Here is a 22,460-nt window from a genome sequence, read left to right on the forward strand (position 1 = left end):
AGTGGAAACTTCTAATTCTTTTGGGGTGGTATGGTAGGTTATATTCGCTAAATATTAATGTCCACCTAGGACCTTAGAATGTGACCCTATATGAAAATAGGGTCTTGTAGAAGGTAATGAGATAAGCAGTTTCTGATTTTAACCAAATTCAGCCCAGGGAAAAGGAAGGGAAAGAAAACCCATTCACTCTCCCTCTCTGGTCCACATCTTTTGTCCAGCTTAGGAATAGCAAAGTACACTTTTCTTTTTTGTTTTTCTAAATCTGTTATCAATGCCCAAACATAAGCCTTTGACAATCACACACTAAGAATTTGACTCCTTTGTTATCTGCAAACTTCTGTGTCATCCATTCCCCAAAGTAACTAAAGTGGAAAACTGGAGCTGCCTGCTACAGGAAAAAGGGCAGAGAACGCAAGGAATTCAAGGAAAGAAAAACTTTTAATGCCCCGAAATACTTTCCTGTCCCTGGCTTCACACTTATTAAGCTATCAAGATTAGATAAGCAGTATTTATATTTATAAGAGTGATAGTCATATATAAAATAGAATTATAAGAATGTTTGAAGTGTATTCAAAGAAGCTTTTAATTTTTAATTGGGCCTGCATTTAAAAGTCTGGGGCACTGAATATTCCTTCATGTCTTAAATACAGCTTTTTACACAGTGTGAGAATGATGGCAATGCCAAGCAGTCTGATGTAGAATTCAGCTATTCTTATTAGAAAAGTCCATGAAATTTAGTGGTTTGTCTTTTTCAAGGTTAAAAACCACAGGAGAAAACATGGCCTGGACCATAAATATGTGTGTTAATACACAGCCATGCATCATATGTTGAAAATTGATTGATTTTCTATTTACTATACTCAAAATAGCATTGGAAATACCTAAGTGACTGAACCCTTGACTTTTCTGTAAACATAAGCCATGTTTCAACCTCAGATATGCTTATCTGCTTATCCTATGATGCTTAAATGATGTTTGGCTTAACTCCATAAAGATATTCCATCTCAGGACATCTGCCTCAATTTTCTTGAAAATCACTCAGGATAATGTCGCACCCCTTAATTTCTTCAAAGAGTTATCTCCAAAGTTGCTAAAAGCCCAAGAAGAGGCAAATACACTCTGGCCAGAAAACTACTGTTGTCATTCCAATTCAAGGACATTTCACACAACTGGTTTGATGAATTGCTCTGTCAGGTCAGGCTGCATCTGGAGGTTTATTCTAATGGCCCAGGGCACGTCACCTCTGGGGATCATTGCTTTCTGAGAAAATGATGTTCCACTGTGCCCCAAGAATGGGTGCTCATAATAAGTATCTTAGAGTCAGGAATGCTCTGCTTTGCATAAACCTGAACTTTGAAGATTAACCACCTGTTCATGTATACATTCCTAGGCATGTATATGAGTACTTTGTAACCAATAGGACTTATGTCTTCGTTTTAAGTAAAAGAGACCGTTTAGCACACAGTATCATCCCACCCTCCTTTGTTCTGGCCTCCTCTCCAACAGAAACGCAAGTCCCTCAACTTTTGTTTCAGAATCTGAAACAAGAATCTTATCAGAATTTGTTAAGGGAATGTGGGAGTGGCTTCTGCATATCTATAGGAGCTTGTGGGAAGTTTGCTCTGAGGACAGGGACAGCAGAGTTCCCTGGGGGCTGGTGAAAGGTGCTGAGTCCTGAGCCTTGAGGGCATCCTCAGAAGCACTGATCTAGTAGGTAAGAGTGGAGTCCAGAAATCTGCATTTTAACAAACACTGCAGGTGAATATCTCACCCGTTAAAGTTACAAAATGAGCCCTGGCTGGTGTGGCTCAGGGAACTGAACGCAGGACTGTGAACCAAAGTGTCCCTGGTCTGATTCCCAGTCAGGGCACATGCCTGGGTTGCAGACCAGGTTCCCAGAAAGGGGTGTGAGACAGAGGCCAGGTGCCCAGTAGGGGGCGTGAGAGAGGCAACCACACATCCCTCTCTTCTCCTTCCCCTCTCTCTAAATATAAATAAATAAAAATCTTTAAAAGAAAAAAGTTATGAAATGCTTCACTTCCCAATGCAAACAATTTTATCACCCAATTCAGAACACCTAGAAAGTTGATTAATTAGTCTAGAGCAATCGTTTTCAAACTTTAAGAGGCATCACATCAGTTGGAGGGCTTGTAAAATGCAGGTTGCCAAGTCCCATTCTCAGAATTTCTCATGCAGTGCCTCTGGTGGAGAGCCCAAGAGATTGTTTTTCTTTGAAGTTCACAGGAAATGCTGATGCTGCTGGTCCTGGATCTACACTTGGAAAATTGCTGATCTAGACATACTCTGTCTTGTGCAAATGCAAAAGTGAACACTTTCCAAACTGTATGGAATCTTATTAAAGATGTGGAACAAAATCAAAGACATTTCTATACTGCCTGAGTCCTCCTTTCATCATACTAGCATGTATTATTAATCCCAAGCGAGGAGATAAAATGCAGTATTTCTCAAATATATTTCACGGCAGAACTCTCTTCTTAAGGAGAACTCTGGGAAACTATCTGAGAAAAGTCTAATACAGCACCATGACAAATTAGTGCATTCAGCGAACTCGGACTTTCCCACCATGTCCATCCAGACTTCATCCCTTGAAACCTGCCTTCCCTCCCATGACAATGCTACGGAAGTCGGAGAACACAGGAGAGGGAGAGGCACTGTCCAGAATTCAAATTGGTGGGTCCAGCCCCCTTTAAAAAATTAAATTAAATTATAACTAATACTTGGTGGAAATAATGCTTTTGTATTTTATATACTTGATACACTTCATGAGGGCCAGTAATAGCCACACTTTAACTATATTAAAAGCACCTTAGTAGCCACTAAGGTATATAAAAAATACATAGGTTAAAAAGGTTTTATCCAACCATACTCGCATAATGAAATAAAATACATATATAAATAAGCATAGTGTAAAACAATTACAATCAGTATAATAAGAGAGCTGTAAGCAAAGTGCCCTTAAATTAGGGGCCACTTCCATTAATCTTATGGAGTGATTCATACTGCTGGATTGTTAACAGTCAGCAACTCTGCTAGAGGAAAGAAATATGCTCCATTGGGTCAACAGGATTTTCCATTGCTAGTGCTAGCTGCCCTCCACTGCAGTTTAAGAAGAATGACAGGATGAATCTCACAATGCAGTTCTGCCAAAACTGTACTGAGACTCACTTAGGGCACTTCTGGAAAATAGATGCTCAGGGCCCTGTATTTACCAAAGAAATCAGAATCTCTGGTACAGGAGCCTGAAAACCTGTGTTTTGGATATGTACCTTAGGTTCCCAAATTTTAGTATAGAATAAAAACTGGGTTTTTTATTGTACAATAAAACCCAGAAGAGAAACTGGGTTTTCTCTGAGTATCTTTGAGCACAGTGCTTCGTTATTCATCCATCCATTCATTCATTTAATAAGTAAATATCTCTTGAGTTCATGTAGCATGCAAGAGCAGATTTTTTTATTTGTCATTAATTTTTATTCACAGCAATATTGCATTCATTTTTAATTAAAAAGATCTTGTTTAGTAAATGTATATATTTTTAACAACACTGTTCATACAATACACCAATATGTAATGGAAAGCAAATCCCCTAACAATATGCTCTTAGCACAGCACTCTTTATACTGATGCATGTTGTCTCAAAAAAAAAATCAGGAATCAAATTTCAGTAGGATAATTACTAAAGTGTGAAAAACCATTCTGCTCATTGCCCAACACATTCTTAAAATATAAAGGATACAGGATTTAAAATATAGACACACGTATATATATACACCAAAAGCTGGGTTTTTTAAATGTTAATTTTCCAACTTTGTCATTTTGGTTACATGTCCTGTATTCTATATTCCTGGCTTCTTGTGGGAGAAAGAAAAGGAGAGAGGAAGGTAAAAACTAATTATTAAAAACTTGTTTGAGATGTTGCTGCCCACACATAATATATGCTGTGTGACAAGGGGAAACATAAGCAGGTTTGTCCTGTTTTTTTCTGCTTTCAAAATTCCCCACTTCCTTTCTGACATCACCTCTATTCTCTTTCCCTCTTTCTTTTCAACTATGTGGGGGGTGGGATGAGGCACAATGAGGTACAAAAGAAGAACAAAGTAGGAGGATTCAGAAAGAGAAAGAAGAAAAGCAACACAAGTAAGTACCTCATTTGCATTTGTTGGACAAATATGTTTCAGCGAATACCATACATAGCAAAGCCCTTAAAATAGATGAATGGCGAGAGAGCCAATGGCGGGAAACAAAAGATTAGGAAAGAGCACAAAGCCCATTATTTTAAGCATTACAGTATCTGTTACTGGTTTTAAAAATGCAGCAAATTGAAATAGTTTATTAGTAAATTTCAGTTAAATGCAGAGCCTACTTTGAAAAAAACAGAGTGAGAATCCATCCTGACTGGTGTGGCTCTGTTGGCTGGGGGCTGTCCAGCAAACTGAAAGGTTAAGGGTTGGATTCCCGGTCAGGGCACATGCCTGGGTTGTGGGATTGATCCATGTTTCTGTCTCACATCAGTGTTTCTCTTCTTCTCTCTCTTCTTCCTTTCCCCTCTCTCTGAAATCATAAGCGTGTCCTTGGGTGAGGATAAAATAAATAAATAAATAAATAAATAGCCAAAGTGAGAGAAAACTCAACATCTCATGTCAGTCACCCAGCCTGCTCATCTCATGAATTTCACAGCGGCAGTGAAGCACCATGCAGAGAAAGAGCCCTGATTTCTGGAATGTGGTCATCTTGCCTAATTTCCACCTGTTTTCTGAGGTCTAGGTAGATGTGTCAGGAACGTGAACGTGAACACCTGCGTGCCCCTCCTCCTCCCACAAAGTGCCACAGGCACTGGCAACCTGCAAGGTGAAGGTCTTCATACACCTGCAAGCCCACTTTTCACCCCTACTCTGTAGACACACAAAAAAATCATTTGTAATCAATGCCTCAGCATACCTGAGCATAGCCAGAGCCAAATTATTTCTCTTACTCACATATTTTATTTATAACATTTATCAATATATAAAAATTTATAACATTAATATGAGAATTAATTTATTTTTAATGTGTTTTAGTAGTTCCTTAATGATTTTCAATAACAATAATAATGAATTTAAATTCCAAATAATAACTGCTTGTTGGTTATTTACAAATTTTGTATAATTCACATAATTCTAATGTAAAAACCTCAATAATGGAAATTCAACAGACAAGAGAAAAATAGAAAACAAATAATAATAATTAAATATTTAAACCTGACGTCACATAAAAGTTGGACTTCTACAAGTAGAACATAAACTGATTTTCTTTGGCCTAGAAAAATATTAAAATAATATAATTGTTTTAATTCTTTAGCTATTTTAAGTAATTCTGTGTCTCAGTGAATCACTTAAACTTTTTAGAATCAGTTTTTTTATCTGTAAACGCAGATGACAACATTGACCAAACAGAGTAATTATGAGGATAAAATAAAGTACGCAGTACAGTATAGCAGGTACTTGCTAAATATTGGTTCTCTCAGTGCTAAGCACTAATATTCAATCTCTGTTAAAATGAGAAAATTAAAATCTCACAAAGTTTTTCTTTTTTATATCTAAAAATATGAACCAAGTTTTTAAAAGTAAAAACTTGCCAAAAACTCAACAAACTCAGCTGAACCACAGCCAAGGAAACAAATAGGTGACTCTGGAGCTCAGTAGAGCTCTTAACTCTATCTCCAGAACACATATGGGTGAAGCAGAACCAAGCTGAAGAGTGCCACCGACATTCCTGTCGTCAGAACACAGCACTAAACTGCATTGAAACTCAGAGGTTCAGGAAAAACGCACCACTTTGTTCTTCTTCATGAGATTCCACTCAGGCTCCCCATGCTAACTAAATGCCCAGTCACTTTTAAACCTTATTTTAATCGAATAATTCAGCCAGTCTCTGTATCTATCAGGGTTTAATGTAAAAAAAAACAAAACCCATATTAAGTATGTCAAACGGAAATTAGATAATTATACAATTTTCAAAAGGGCTAGAAGAGTGGGAGTCAACAAGGCCTCCATTCACGCCATTAAATCCAAGAGCACGCCACTGTAACTGCAACCCAGAATCTGGGACAGCCCCTGATGCTGCTGCTCCACCCCCAACACAACGGCCTCCTGACGCCCACAGGGCTGGCAACACCCAAAATACCCTGCCACACTGCACCTGCCTCTTAACAGGATGTCTCTGTTTTAGACAGTTGTGGGAAAATGACTTATCTCTCTTCTACCAACCAAAATATGTGTGAGTGCACCCTAAATCCTGGCTATAAAGGAGATGTGAAATGTTGTAAGCTTTTCAGTCTCTGCTCTGCAAGAACACACCAGGGAAGGAGCTGTTGAATGGGGGCTGAGTGAGTCAATCTGTAGTATCCACTACGGGCCTCTTGCTGCTGTACAATACAATTGCCATGTTTCTCATAATCTATCCCTTCAATGACCCAACATCCCATGCATTTGCCTCTCAACAACTCATTGTTTTCTTTCCTTTTTAATTTAACTATCTTGACCATCTATCCATATTACTACATCTCCAGCATCAGTTTTAATATTGAAGACGAGAGCCCTGGCTAGTGTTGCTCAGTTGGTTGGAGGGTCTCCCACAACCATAAGTTTCAGTTCTCACAGCACATATGTAGGCTGCAGTTCCATCGCTAGTCCAAGCACATACAGGAGGCCTCCACTAGATGCTTCCCTCTCTCATTGATGATTCTCTCTTCCTTCCTCTCTTCTTTCCTCTTTCTGTAAAAAAGCAATGAAAAAAGTCCTCAGATAAGGATGAAATATATATAAAGACAGAGGGAATCATAAAAACATGCCAAGAACAAACAGTGTGTTACTTTTCAGTAGTCTAAAGTACTATTTCTTAAAGTATGGTCCAAACACTACTTGCCGAAGTATCACCAAGAGTGCCTGCTAAAAATGGAAACTAGGAGACCCATCTCAGACATATAAAATCCGGATCTGTAGAAGTGAGGCCAGAAGTTCACATTTGAAACAAGCTCCCGGATAAGGTTTATCTCACTAAACTTGAGAATCGCTCATTTATTTTTACTCCCCCTTTGTCCACCCCCACCCAGCCCCCGCCCCCCTTCCCTCTGGCCCTCACCACCCTGCTGTCTCTGTCTATGGCTTGTGCATGTATTCTCTTTGGCTGATCCCTTCACCCTCTTTCATCCAGGCCTCACCTTCCCCCTCCACTACAACAGCCGTCAGACAACAGAATCTCTTGTTTATTTTAAAGTGAGAACCTATTTTTCCCAAGACACCAGAATATTTCTGGTTTCTCGAACTTTTCTGCTCTCTGATTTTTATTTTAGGAGACGACAGTGGATGGCCTTTGCTATTTGGGAAGCGCCTTGTCATTTACAACAGAACGGCTTTTCCACATCTCTTTGAGTTAGAAACACCGAAATGCCGTAAGTAATCGGAGGGCTTGAGTCTCCTTTTCCATGAGTTCATAAGAAGACACCATGTCTTAAAAGTTGGATCCAACATTTTAAAAAAAAGTTATAGTTTTCCTGTTGCAAACTCCATTAGACATGCGGTCTTAATTTGAGAATCTTATTTGAAAATAGCTCAGGGATCGTAAGTGTAAAAGGAATCCATCACGCTAAGTATTGTTGTAAACAAAAACCCTGTCAGTCAAGTTGCCATTTTATATGTCCCCTTTTTACAATCCCTATAAACTCTGATGTAAAGGAAACTGTGGAAATAGAAGCGCGTAAAAGTTGTTTGGATTTTAATGCTTGTAAGTGAAAAATCTCCTGAGGTCAAAACTGTACTTTAGAGCTACAATAAAAAGACATTAATTATAACCTGCTATGTTTAGTGGTATATCAAGAACTTGCAAAAAACACCAGAGGGATAAGGAAGGTATAACTTTGAGGATTAATTCGATAATATTTTAGATCAGGGAGATCTTTTAAATAAATATAGTGTATTCTAATAAATTGTGCAAATTTAAATTGGCGCCTTGGAATTATACAATAATTTTGATCTTAGCGTTTCAAACCTTAGTTAAAAAGCAGGGGTCAGGGTGGGGGAATCCTTTACTCTACATTGTTTCCCTTATATTCTACCACAAACTATAAATTACAGCTTTTGTTTTTATTTTCAATATGTTTGTCTTTACTACTCGGATGAGATTAATAAAAACTACTAACAATCCCCAGTTTAAGGGGCTGCACGTCCTCTCGGCAAGTCTCCTAGGTTACTCAGCAATCTGTCTCAGGCTCCAGTGGTTTCCCCGAATGTGAAGACCAAATTACTTGATTGTTGAAAAGCTAAAAGCTGTAGGGAAAGAAAAAAGTTAACAGGTATAATTTAACTGCTAATATAATGGGAAAAAAGTCAATAGATTAAGCCACATTATCTCAAAACATAGTTCTTCTTTTCTTTTTGTTTTTTTGCATATACTTTTTCTTTCTTAAATTTTAATGGAATCTTTTTGTATCTCACCTCATTCCCAAAAGGAATTTAGTTAGTTTACAATAAAAATATGGCTACTAACAGACTTAAATCATTAACATAACATAAAAGACAAAAACTCCACTGTGAATGGGAAAGGAAATGGCAAAGAAAAATAAGGAAATCTTCACTGAGAAAACTTCAGTAGCTGTATCTAAAGCTTAGTTCTGAATTTTGTGGTCAGTAGGTCAGAGAGGGGGTGCAAGGGAACTAGGGAAACTTCAGAGTCTGGTTTGCAAAGTGAAAAAAAACAAATGGGAGAAAAACAAATCATTTAAGCAAGAGAAATAAATTTTTGCCTGATCCTGAATTCTGAGAGAAATTGGTCACAAGTATAATTACACAACAAGAATGGAGTTACACAATAAATGATGTATCAAAGTACAGAGGTAATTTGTACCAGTAGTTAGTAAAGAACAAATCTATAATTTTTAACTAGTTTTTAAAAAGACAATTCAAGGAAAAGTGATAATTAAATATCTTTTTGAGATTCAAAAGCAATATAAAATGGTATAGAAAGTGTAGTGTAAAAGTTGGGAGTGATGCTTGAATTAATGTTCCTATTGTGCCCACCTTATCTGAATCAGATTATTATAAAAATTTATTGGAAATTAAACTGAGGATGGCCATAATCATTTTTTGCCTGAATGAAGGAATGTGAGGACATCACATTTATAAAGTCACCTCTCAAAATCAGTGTTGTGGAAAATAAATTTACCAATAACTAATATATTAATACAATTTAAATTGGAGGAATTGGAAAGTACAGAGATTTGAAAAGAATTCTGTACTCAACCATAATTCATTAACTAACAGCTGGTGTATTGCTAATCATTTTTTATCTTAACGTAATTAAAATTTCCTGTACAAACCATTTTTATCATGTTTTCAATTAGTATGTTAGTATAATCTAAAAGTATACATTATGCTTATATTATTATAAACATATAATACATTGTTATTACAAACCCTTTAAAATACATTATAACACAATTTTCAGTTGACAGAGTTTGTTTAATCATTCTTTTGTTGTTGGATATTTAGGTGGTTTTTCCCCCGTTATAGGTAACCCTGTAATCAACATGTATGTATTACCTTAACTCACCTTCTGTAAACAGGAAAACACACTGGAATTAACGATAGTCTCACTGCCCTTCTTACTCACTCTCAGGACCTCCACCTTCCTGCCAAACCCTTGCCATTCCTTCCACACAACGTAAACAGACTCACATTAGAATGGCTTTTGCATAGAGAGACAGAATCAGTTTTTAGAGGCCCATAACCGAAAGGGTGACTTACCACTATAAAACTGTTTAAAAGTTCATGGCGGAGACTCTATTTACAAAAACCACAAACCCTAAGTTATTATCTTGGTCTCTCGTGATCTTGTAAAGATGTCTGCAGAGTTATTTGGAAGTAGAGGAAGAACGCCTGTTGCCCCACATCTCAGCAAAGGAGAGACATTAGTATTGCAGAGGCCGTAGTCAGTTGTGCTCATGAACGGCCAGTCATCCACCAGCTTTGTCACAGGCATCTCTGCTTTGCCATGAAGACACATTTCTATGCTCTGTAACCTTTACTGTAGAAGTCAAAATTGGAATCCTGCAAGCAAGAAAGTCCCATAAAAAGCCTTGTTTGCCCTATGACCTTTTAAAATGTTAGCTTTTATCATTTTTAAAATAGGTAATTATATTAAAAACATTGTATTTCTGGCATCTTTGGGGAAGTTAGTTGACATGGTCCTATCCTAATATGGCAACAATTAAAAGAAGGAAGCTGTTCCATTGGGACATCTGGACACAGCCTGCACCTGCTCTGCCTGTTCTCTGCAGATACCTGAGTCTGCAATCTCTGCCGTGCAGTTCAGGGCTTCAGAGTAAATGTAGACGGGAAGCACTCCTAACTGCCCTCAGTAATCGCTTATTCTTCATCCAGGCAGGAATCAGACTATATTTAGTATGCCTAATACTAATCCCATTTTACTGTTTAGCTGTATGAACACATCATCGCAAGTCTCTCCTAGACTATAGAAATAATGGATCACATCTTTAAGACTATCACTCTAGAATGTAGCCCCACATCATGGCCAAAGGCATGCATCCCATTCTCCCACTTTCCACACCCATTCATAAGAATATAACAGCTTTATGTAAAAAAAAGAGTTCACTCCCATAAATTAAGTTTTAGATATCTTACATCCTTACAAAAGCCAAAAGATCACTTAAAACTCCTTTGAAAAACTCCTGAATTTTTCAGAAAAAAAAACTCTGCTAGCACTATAGCTCAGTGTTTGGTTCTCCCCTTTCATGATAGTTAAAAATGATTAGCTCTCCATTAAAGGTTTCATTATGCTACCAGTAAATACTTTACTCTTAGGTAGCAGCTTCAACAGGGACATTAAAGCCCATCACGTGCTATCATATGACCCTCACACACAGCTTCTCTCCCAAGGTGAGTAAGAGCAAATGACTTCACTCATTTGCAATAGATGAATAATTGCAGTGTGCTGTTTAAATCTGTATATTTTCATATCCTAATGTTTAGCACCATTTTAATGATAAATTAAAAGCAGACTTTAAAACCTTAATTTAAAGCACTGCCCAAATAGCTTAGATAAGGCAGGATCTACTGTTGTACTAAATAATTTTCACAGCTTTTTATTTCTTTCTCTTCATTACCCTCCTCTTCCTGATCCCTCAATCTCCTCATGCCCTACGACCTCTTCTTCATTCAGTGGTCAGTTCTGTGCCCATGCAGTGCATTTGCCAAGGCTTAGAGCTCGACTGTGATGAGACCAAATTACGAGCAGTTCCATCGGTGTCTTCAAATGTGACTTCAATGTAAGTAAAAAAGAATGGCTTCATCCTGACAGCCAGAATAACACCTGTAAAACAGTATCCTAATGAAGGCTTTGTCATTATTAATAATGCATTTTTATTCCAAGATTATATCATGGTTCCATGGTTGATTATGATATTTCCTTTTCATTTATTAAATGCTTCCCCCATTCTAAATTATTCCATATATTCTTATTTAGTCCCTCATAACAAAACAATACTACAAAGTAGTATCAACATATTTCATCTAAACAAAAGATGCCATCAGTTGTATGAGCTAAGTAAAAAAGCTGCCAGTTAAACTATTATATAAATCTTTCTTATTTTATTGAGTTTTTACTTGACACATATTGAAAGAGATCTTTTAGACTTTATTGAACATAATTTTAATACACTCTTATGTATAAATAAAAATAAAACCAAGTGAAATAAATTGGATAAACTATTCCCAGAATTTCATATTTAAAATTTAACTATTCTGCATCATATTTGACTTGGAAATGTTGATATTGTTTTCTTGTCTAAGTAACTCAAACTTATATATGTAAAAAAAATCCTCATAATTAGCGGTTTGTTGATCCAGTACTAATTTGCATTCAACAAACTTCAGCAACACAAATACATACATTGGACTGAAACTTTCAAAGGAAATCAGTAAAAATAGGTCTTTTATTCTAATCCTTTTGCTGAGGTTCTTTGTTTTCATACCAATACTTTAGTGACTTTTGGCTCTAACTTCTGGGTATATGAGGACAAAATAGGAGTAATTCTTAAATATGTAAATGTTGGCAAGCCCTGCCTTTTCACATAACCCAGAAACTCATATGCTTGGTGTATATCAAGGATGGGGAGTAGCTGTGGGGAGAGTGGTGCCTTCTGATTAACAGGATCTGGGGAGTTTCCGGCATTGACAGTCACCTGGAAAGTTGACCCAAGTTGATACTGAGCAGAGAGCATCAGGCAGGGTAAGCCACAGAGCTTTGCCGAAGAAGGCAACATTCCCAGTTGAACTAAGAATGATTCTATCCTATCCTCCATTTGACAAAGTTCTTTTTGTAATAATGAGACTTACTAGAAAAAAATAATAATAACCCCTTTAAAAAATAATCTGAGATCCTATGGAAAGTTGCCATTCAGGGGTGTCCAAACTTTTGGCGTCCCTGGGCCACACTAGAAGAAGAAAAGCTGTCTTGGGCCATACATTAAAACATTGCGATGCATAATTACAAAAAAAGCTCACAATATTTTAAATAAACTTACGATTTTGTACTGTGCTGCATTCACAGCCATCTTGGGCAGCATGCAGCCCATGGGCCACAGGTTGGACACCCTCGAAAATTCTGGCTGGAACTGCTGGGTATAAAAATGTATGATTTTATTCTATTGTCAAAGAAAAAAATTATTACCCATACTGTTTATTTAAAATTACTAGAAAATCTGAACCACAGAACAACTTGATGCCACCAATCCCATTTTTTATTTTTCAGCGAAGAAAATTTGATTTCATTCTTAAACACTTTAACTAACCTTTGTAGAAAGAAACAGAAGAGAGCTGGGGGATGGGGGAGGGTTAGGAAATGACTAACTAGAAAGTGCATATCTCACCTACAGGCATTCAATTCAATTAAACAAAACACTCTTCGGGCTCCATACACACATACATACATACACATGTATGTACATATATACATCCAGTCATACATATACACATGCATTCACACATAAAGAGATGTGTGCAGACATGTTAGCCACCAGTTTTCAACCTTTGGTATAAGGAAAAAACGGTGTCATGAATGATTGGCCACAGAAAGACAGGGAGAAGGAGGGGCCCAAGATGACTGCCTGGTTGCTATTCTGAGTAATAAAGTGCTCCAAGAAGGGGGAGACTGGTGACAGTAAGTGGGGAAGATTAGGACTCCAACTTCAGATGTTTCTTTCCATTTGAGCTGAACAGGTCGCTCCATGGAAATTCCCAACAGGAATTTGGAGATGAGAAAGAAGCCTAGGAGTTTATGTCTGTGCCACCTTATTTTATTTTGTGTTTTAAAACAATAGTATTTTCTTGCACTTTGGGTTGAGCAGCTTGATTCAAGTAGTCCATTTCTACTTTTCTCTGCAGAAGAGTGATTCAGCACCACATCTTATCCCAGTGTTTGTTCAATTCCACAGAGAAAAGGGACTCTAGGCCTTGGAGCAAATACATTAGAGAGTAAATATCAAATTTTATTACTGGGCTCATTCCATATTTTGAGTTGGACCTATTATAGGGAAATGTCAGAAGTGGACTGAATCATATAAAAGTAGCACTAAAGAAGCCAATAATCCAAATAATACTCATTGAAGTTGGAATTTTTTTAAGATGTTTCACATAAATACTAATGAACAAAAGAGACAACAGATGAATATGGTTATTTACACATTGTTCTAACTTGCTAAACATTAACTTCTTGTGATAGTTGACTTTAAGGTTCTGGAATGTCATCATTAAAACTACATAACCCAATAATAAGAGTTTTCTTTATAAAAACTAGAGCTAGCTTTGACAATAATAATAAAACCAGCAGTTACTCTCGGTCCCTCACACATTTCACTTTGTGTGACTCTTCTCAAACTTGGAATACTAAATTTTAAAATACAAGAATCTATTATATTAAAAAGTACTTTTGTTTGTTCTATTAAGTGTGAATAATAACACCTACCTGTTTCCATTTCATGGGGCACTGTGAATATTGAGAGGTATTTGTGAAAATATTTGGCATCATTTAGAGAAAAAGCCTATAAATCATAGGCACAATTAATAAAATCTCAAATTTCTAAGAAACATTAGTTAAGAGATCTTAAATGGTCCTTCCTTCCCTCTAGAGAGACTCTCCCGCTCAGGTGCAACTAACCTCCTCCTCTGGGGGTCTCTCACAGTATCTCACTTGCATCTCTTTAGGTGTATCGTACCTTCTTCTTGTAATATTGAGATTGGGGTCCTAATCTGTTCCACCAGCAGCTAAGAGTGATTTAATCAATGTTTAGTATTTATTAATTTTAAAAAATTATTAAGTGACTGGTATGATTAATCTGGAACAGTGTTTAACATTTTTCTCAAATATTGTCCCCCTCAAAGCCTTTTAAAGCATTTTTTCCTATGTGTCCCCTCTGTGAAATTTTAATACTACATATATACTACATTTCTGTTCATGTATTCCTGTTTTTTATCTACTAAAACAAGTAAAACATTTTTTCATTCCCTAAAAACCAATTTTTACTCCCTTCGAACATTCATACCCATGTGGAGAGTGCATGGTCTTCTAGAATCTAGAGCAGTGTTTCTCAGATTAGACTCCAAAACTGTGTTTTAGGGAGTCTGAGAAATTGTTTTTCTTTAAGAAGCACTCATTACCCAGTTTAAGCGACACTGGTCCAAAACAACCTCACAACGTTGTTAGCGCCTATTGTATTGCACTGTCTTAACCTGAGTCCTTCATGTCCACCCTGTGTTTCCCAGTGTCTGTCCCACAGGCATCAACCTCCAGACAGTTTATCAATGAGCATCTGTCCCATCATCTAATACAATGTTACTACTAATAATAGCATTATATAATGGGAAGTAATCTAATCCAAATCCATTCTTTTACAATTAAAGGAAGAGGTCAACATGGAAAGATTATGTATGATTCATGCAAGGGATCTCAGCTGCAAAAATTTTAGGATTTTTCGCTTGTTTTATTTTGTTACCACTACATTACACTGTTTTTTTTTTAAATTAAAGATTTAAGTACTTTTCAGTACAAACACGATTAAGTGAACCCAGTCTGTGTCAAGCTGCTTTTCAAATTGTGATATAAAAGAAAATCTTTCTATACAACTTATTAGATTACTCATTGAATAGAGATAGTTGAATTCTTTGTCCCAATTGACAGTTTCCTGTATTACTAATTTTAAAAAGAAGTAAAGATAGTGGAAATTGGGCAATAAAATATTAAAGAATATAAAGTTATGTTCTTTAATGTGTTTTAAACAGAAACACTATTTTTATTGTCACTCAAAAAACTGAGATGTCTTCTAATGTTTGTTAAATATAACTAGAAAAGAACATAAAGATTATTTTCTGTTTTATTATTTTAAGTTTTTTGTCAGAATTACAGTGCTGTAAACTAATTTAAGAGAGTATCTTTAATGAATACAAAATCAACAATTAAACCTACTTTAAATGATACTATGCATACAAACATAACACCATGAACAAAATGTTTCCTGAAAGCTGCTGTTAAAGTGAATAAAGTTTATAATTTTCCCTACTGTAGTTTAGAAATAAAGAAAAAATGTCAAGTAAGAATTCAAAATTTACCTTTATTTCAGGTCACTTCAGAAGAACTTAATAAGAAAACTTCCTCCTTATGGCTTCAAGAAGTACCATGATCTTCAGAGACTGTAAGAAAAAAATTAATTCCTGGTATTAAAATTAACTAACATGTTTTGGCATATCTACTTCCTTCCATTTATGTAGACACCAGCACTGTACCACTACTTAAATCTAATTCCTCTTTGGGGACTTACTAAGCTGTTAGATGTAGATGAACAGGTAACTTTTTAAAAAAGTAGTTTTAGAAGCCATTCTAGAAAAATCTTAGATACCTATGCCCTAAAAAACTAGAGAGTGTGTGCTGTAAGTCCTCCTGCCATACTCTGCCAAAACGAGGATCATCAGAAGATTGTACTCTCGGCACTATTTCACAATGGATCGCCTTAATACACATCTTAAAGAAAGATGTGAGGAACTTCTACCAGATCTGCAGTCAAGATTAGGTAGGGAAGAGTTTTCTCCTGTTGGTTTGCAAACTCAGTCTAGACCTAAGATAGCAAGTCCTCGTGGTTTGAAACCACTGAGCCTGTTGCTCTGGGTCTTAATTCCATCTTCACATCTGCCTTGCAGATTGAGTTTCATTTGGCCTCAGGTAGTATCAGCCATACTAGTTTCTCTTCAGTGTAGGTGAACTTTCAGGTGATGTATGTACTCTCAAAATCCATAATGGCCCAGGTAATGTTTACCTATTATTGAGGTCAACCTGTAACTCAGTCATATTGTCATGTGCTTGAACCATTGGGTTTAAATATTTGGTGCCTAAATCATACTATCTAGAAATCATCTCAGAATTTCTAGTTTCATTTTCATACCTATATTGCTTTTAGTTTGGGCTTTACACTAGAGAAACCTAGTACATAAAGATATATCTGTACATTTTTCTTTAAGATAACATAGAAATAAAGCAGAATCAGAAGGAAAATTAATCCATTTTGATGAAATGTACTTAAAACCTAGATAATCTGCAAAAACTATTCACATTTGAAAATGAAATTTCAATAAAAATGGGTGTTTTAGAATTTTATTCTGAACATTTATAAATCAAGAGGAAAGAGCTTTTCAAAATTATGCCTGATAGAAAAAATTCAAGATGATACTTCTTTACTCTGTCTTTTGATTTCGGTCATGTGGAGAATTTTTCTGATCTGTAGCACCACCTTATGGCATGTTTAAAAGAAGTTAGAACTCCAAATTTAAATATCAAAACTCAAGTTTATATAACACCGTAGTTTAGGATTTTTAAACAGTGAACATTAATTTATGAACAGCCAATTTGTTCCAATTAATAAAAGATCAAAATAGGCTAATTTTTAAAAATCAGTTATTAAATGTATAGCTTAGCTCAGCCCCAAGGAAATACTCTCTATTGCTTGCTCATTACAATACTTAGAGGCAAATAAACAAATACATGTTTAAGTCTTTCTACATATTAGTGAGAAAGATGGATTACCCACTATGTGATTAGGCCACAATATGATCTGTGAAATTGCTGAATGCATAATAAATTTAGTAATAACATTTTACAATCAAAGGTAGGTTTTCTTGCATGTTGGAGAAATAGGGACTCTCTTTTAATCAAAATTTCTAATTAACTGAGAGTACGTCCATATTGGTTTCTCCCTTATTGTTCCTAAAAGTTATAAAATAAATATATATAAGAGGGGACCCAACAAAACAGGATTTATTTATTAAAAATTTGTGTATTTATTCTTACATGTTTAAACTTCAATGACCTTCAAAGTACTCTCCCTTTGATGTAATACACCTATCAAGATGTTTCCACTGCTCAAAACAGTTTTTGAACTCGTTAGTTTTAATGCCTTTTAGTGCTTCTGCCATTTTTTGTTTCACCTCTTCCACATTGGCAAAACATTTCCTTTTGGGGACATTTTTCTTCCAGGGAAACAACAAAAAAAAACATCACTGGGGTGACATTGGATGAATGGGGTGACATTGGATGAATGGGGAGAATGGGGGAAAATTGCTGAACACTTAGCATGCTATGGGGCACGTTTGCTCCTAAATCACCCATCATGAAATGGGCACATGCTCTAAAATAGTCTACAAAAAAAATTTACTGAACCCAAATGCAGCCTCTCACAACAATGCCAGCTGGTACACTGACACAGATGGGTTTCTAGAACACTCACCTACCGGGCAAAGCCTGTATTAGAAGGCGCCTGCCCTCCAGAGGATAATTCTGGTTTTTCAGGGGGGTCCCCTCTCCTCTATAAACTCAGAATACCCTAAAGGATAATTGTGACCAGCACTCAGGGCAAGATATCAGTCTTGCAGCCCTTACCTGGTCACTCCTCATCACCTGGGGCCGTAGATGTGCAAAGCTTCACTGGGTGAATATGATACAATTGCTTGTGCTCTGGTACCTGTTTCCTTTGACCTCCAGTTTACTCAAGGCCAAACTTCCAGTGTGACTTTAGTTAAATATGTAAGCATGCGCTCTTGTCTTGATAGTCCTATCTAATTTATATGCTTCTAGACTTGATTATTTTTATTTTCATTTTTTCTTTGTCATGTAGACACCTCATAAGTTTCTCCAACAATTTGGGGGGACAAGATTTGGGGTGTCAAATTAACAAAATTAAAAATGACTTGCTTGGAATTTTTGTGATTAACATGAAATATAGCTGGGGGCCTTAACAATGTCACACACTCGTGCTTCTGCTAGCACCATGACAAACACCAACCAGTTTGAAGAATTCTAGCAGAAAATACTAAAAAAAGAAAAAGAAAAGAAGTGTGACTTCCAGGCCTGTTTTATTAGTGAGTGCCTTGCTGTGCATTAAAGTTTTATTCACATAAAAGTTTTATTCTAATATTAAATTTTAGCCATTACCTGCTTACCTTTATAACTAGCATTTCTAAATAAAAACTAGGCTAATCATACTTGCATTTCATAGCAAAACAAAGCTACATGATATCCAACTTCACAAAATCATTTCATTATGTCTACCAATTTTAATTTAAAAAAATTTTAATTGTGGCAAAATACACGTGACCTAAATGTACCATCTGAACCATTGTTAAGTGAACCTTCAGAGGCATAAGTACATTCACATCATTGTGTTACCGTCCCCACCATCCAGCCACAGAACCCTCTCCATCTTGCAAGACTGAAAGTCTGTTTCATTATGTTTTCCTTTTAATAATCATCTTCACAGGTGCCTGCAAAACAATAAGATTAGATCCATATCCACCTATTCTTTCAGAGGACTGTACAATCTCACTAAACTGTAAGTACCAATCAGTTTGTCCCTTCCACAGTGGTCCACCAGCCTGACCCCTCCCTCTCCATGCCAGCCCTCCTGCCCACAACAGTGGAGAAGGGCGGGGGGTGGCTCGGAGAGCTGCAGGGGTGTGCAGCAGTGTGGCTGAGAGCATGGGATTCGAGTCACACAGGCTTTCAAGGCCTGACTTCATCGCCCACTTAGGTGTGTGAACTTGAGCAATTTATTTTCCTTTCTAAGCAGCAGTTCCCTCTACTATAAAATACAAACTATGACAGAACTCACTTCAGGATTGTTGTGAGGAATAAACAAGAAAATGTGTTGGAAGAATGAGGCACACCATGCCTGGCACATAATAAAAACCATTTGCGCATCATACATTAGTCATGGTGACAGGAATAATGGTCAAATGAGCTTAATCAAAATCAGAAAGCCTGATGATAATTAAAATTTATGAAGGTGAAAACCCAAAGACTTCCCCAATTATTCTTTTTCTACTAATCCTGCCTGTAGGAATATATAAAAAAAGCACTGTAAAGGGAAAAGAGTAAAGCTTTTTAAAAATTGTGATAAACATACCAACATAAAATGTACCATTTTAACCATTTTAAGTGGTACAGTTCAGTTGCATTAAGTACATTCATGGTGTTTTGCAGCCATCACCACCATCCATCCACCCATCAACGGACATTTGGGTTGTTGCCACTTTTTGTCTGTTGTGAGTACTGCTGCCGTGAACCTGGGTGCACAAACACCTGTTTGAGTCCTTGCTCTCCAATCTTTGGGACACACACCCAGAAGTGGAACTTCCACACTGTTTTCCACAGCATCTGCATCATTGACATTCCCACCAGCAAAGCACAAGGGTTTCAGTTCCTCCACCTCGTTATCATTTTGAGTTTTTTCTGGGTTTTTGGTGGTGTTTGGGTTGGTTTTTTATAACCACTAACCTAATGGGTATGAACTGGTATCTCATGGTTAAGAACAAAGCTTTTAAAAATAGGCTTTCTCAAAGTCCCATTTCATTGAGTTTTACCCAGCAGCTGAACCTAACATCCTCCTGAGAATAAACAACTCCCTGTATTTCCATTTCTGTCCCCTTGCTCTCTATCCAAACCCAGGAAGCTCTTTCCAGTCAGATTCCTAGCTGGAGTTGTTAGAGTTTGGGACTGAAGCCCACCTAATCATTTTACAAGCAAAGTTAAAGAAGTCACTGGAGACTCAAAGCATTAACTGTAATCACGTTAGCCATGTTCTCTTCCCTTTTATCCCATCCCTGCCCTTTCACGTCTTAACAGGTTAGCCAAAGTCAATGTTGGACTCATTCTCATCAGGCTCACTACTATCTTTCTCTCCATCCCCACTATGGCTGTCCCAGACTTAACTCAACAGCATGTTCTTGGTTTAATGTTCCATGAATGTGGAGATACAGACCTGGAGAATAAATTAATTTACTCTCCATCTCTTTCCCTGGTTGCTTTTCATAGAATTGGAATGTTGTTTGGTACTAAAGATGTCACAGACTTCTAGTTTTTCATAGATAATCATTAGATACCTGCTCTTCATTCATCTATAAATATTCATCAATCCTGATGGTGTGCAAGTTCTTCAGCTAGACACCATGTTGGGGGGGGAGGCATAGAAATGTGAGTCAGACAAGCTTCCTCCCAGTGACTCTCACATCTGTGTTCAGGTACAGCATTGTGCTCACTGGGGAGAGGCAAACCTCTCGCTCTCCAGAAGCTTAGCCTTAGGTGGACAAACAACACCAACATACACCCAACAACAGAGAATGATAAAAGTCGTTACTTAATGAAGTCCTAAACCTGTGTAGTTCAGACCAATACTGCTGTTAGGATTGACAGTGATTCAGTGAGAGGAGTAACCATTTTGGGTCCAGAGCAGCAAAGAATGGCTCTAAAGAGGACCGGGCTAACTAGATGAACACCGAGTGCATGGGCGGATCAAATGTCTTTACCTGGGGGATTTTCACTGGCTATTAAGGGAGCCCCCTGAGGCATTCCCGGGAGGATAGAAGCTGTTCTTTACCCTTCTTGTGCCCACCTGAGGCCCCAGGTTTGCAAGAGAGGGAAGGAAGTGGTTCTAATATGGGGCATTATCCCTTACTACCCTTAAGGAAAATCAAACTTGGTGGGGGAAAGGGAGATTCCCAACAGGAGAAACTTTTCCAAGATGTCAATTTAAGATCCATCATAGTAGAGAAAAGAAAAAAACCAGTGTGATCCGTGTATAAGTGCAAGTGAAATTTGAATACTTGTATATGAATCATAGGCAGAGAAGAAAAAGAAGAGGAAAGAAACTGAAGTGGGAGGCAAGAATCAAAACATTGTTGTATTGTACAATAATAAATAATATTGTACTGAATACGGATGACTTGCCAGTGCTGATGACATGCATTGCCTCAAATGTTGCAACAACCCCAAAAAGTAGGAACTAATAGTATCTCCATTTTTGAGTTGGAGAAACAGAGTCTTTCAGAAGTTCATTGCTTGCTTAAGGTCACATTATGAATAAGAAACAGAGCTAGGAGTCACACTGCCTGGCAGCACAATCGAGCAGTGGATTGCTGCACTAAAGAAATTGAGCTAGAAACAAACATGGCAAGAGAACATCAACAATGACGAGAAGGGGATTACTCTGTAAAATAGCGAGAAGGTGAGTAGGAAGGGTGGGGTCAAACTCTTTAACAAAGCATACAAAGTCTTTTATCCAAAACTGAGGCCCCTGCCTGCCTCCAAGGTTCAACTGGTGTTTCTCACAGGCTCATGGTGAGGCCACACTGAATTACCTTCTGATCCCTTAACTTGTCATTCTCGATCTCCTCTATCTAGCGTAACTCCTGCCCATTCTTTGTCTTGTGAATGACGTGTCTTCATCCAAGATGCTTCTCAGTTGTTCCTCCTTTAGTGAAGTCTCCCTGTTTCCTTGCTCCTTCGTGCTCTGCACATATCTTCCTGCTTCCCACCCCAGGGAAGCCAGATGCTTTCTCCCCTGCAATGTCAGAGCAGCCGCACATTGTACACTTTCTTTTTCCCCTTTGCTGTAATAACCTGTTTACGTGCTGTCTTCCCTTTAGACTCAAGCCCATCAAAGAAATAAATGGCATACCTAACATAGTGCCGTAGAGTAGGTGCCCAAAACAATCTGATGAATAAATGAATAGATGAATGAATACATGACTGATTGGTTTACTGGCTGATTATGAGAGAATTAAAAACAAGACATAAAAACATAAATGATAAAGAACTTTTAGGGATCCAAAGGCAGGACAATAGCATGATGAAAAGAATGTATAAGAAAATTTAAAGTGGATGATTATTGTTTTCCATTCCCTTATTATAAGATATCAGGAGTATCTAATTTATTGTGGTTGTTTCTCCTTTTTCAGGTTTCTTAGTCATAACAGAATAACCTTCTTGAAGCCAGGTGTTTTTGAAGATCTCCACAAACTAAAATGGCTGTATGTTTAATTTATTGGGTATTTTATAGTATTAATTTTTATGGT

General features: G+C 37.1%; 1 protein-coding gene across 2 annotated transcripts in view; it reads left to right on the forward strand.

Moving 5' to 3' along the window:
- Nucleotides 1–22,460, forward strand: part of RXFP1 (relaxin family peptide receptor 1) — a 78,141-nt gene that overhangs the window by 31,801 nt on the left and 23,880 nt on the right. For both annotated transcript variants that reach the window (XM_045831286.1, XM_045831287.1), the window contains exons 3-7: nt 7,349–7,447; nt 11,233–11,338; nt 15,686–15,757; nt 18,869–18,940; nt 22,344–22,415. In XM_045831286.1, the coding sequence (XP_045687242.1) occupies nt 7,349–7,447; nt 11,233–11,338; nt 15,686–15,757; nt 18,869–18,940; nt 22,344–22,415 (421 nt within the window). The remainder of the gene's footprint in view (nt 1–7,348; nt 7,448–11,232; nt 11,339–15,685; nt 15,758–18,868; nt 18,941–22,343; nt 22,416–22,460) is intronic.

Source organism: Phyllostomus hastatus, unplaced genomic scaffold (genome assembly GCF_019186645.2).
Source record: "Phyllostomus hastatus isolate PE091 unplaced genomic scaffold, TTU_PhHast_1.1 phas_contig_159, whole genome shotgun sequence".
Classification (NCBI taxonomy): domain Eukaryota; kingdom Metazoa; phylum Chordata; class Mammalia; order Chiroptera; family Phyllostomidae; genus Phyllostomus; species Phyllostomus hastatus.